Raw genomic sequence first — 300 nt, 5'->3', positions numbered from 1 at the left:
ACAAAATATATAAGAAAGACAACATCTATCAGAACAACAATTATTATCAAAATCATCATCAGAATCATTAAGATAATTATATGAATTATTATATATATCCGTTATTAGCATTGTTTCCCTTTCTTTTACTTCTTTTTCTTTTATTTTTTCTTTTTCATGTTTTTTTTTATTGTGTGTGTCTTTATACTTAGATCTAGGATAACATTGTCTATTATTTTTTAATTTATTTTCTTCTAAAATCCTTATTAATTTTACATGTGATTTAGTATCTTCTTTACATTGTATAATATCCCATTTTTT

The 300-nt window shown here is 20.7% G+C and overlaps 1 protein-coding gene across 1 annotated transcript; it reads right to left on the bottom strand.

Annotated features, from left to right (window-relative positions):
• PRSY57_0015900 (putative exported protein) lies at nt 1–300 on the bottom strand (the record flags this gene model as incomplete). Its single annotated transcript, XM_020114234.1, has 1 exon — nt 1–300. A coding segment is annotated over one exon (300 nt), but the record flags the coding sequence as incomplete, so codon positions are not given.

Source organism: Plasmodium reichenowi, assembly GCF_001601855.1.
Source record: "Plasmodium reichenowi strain SY57 chromosome Unknown, whole genome shotgun sequence".
NCBI classification, from domain to species: domain Eukaryota; phylum Apicomplexa; class Aconoidasida; order Haemosporida; family Plasmodiidae; genus Plasmodium; species Plasmodium reichenowi.
This window is presented reverse-complemented; position numbering and strand designations above follow the sequence as displayed.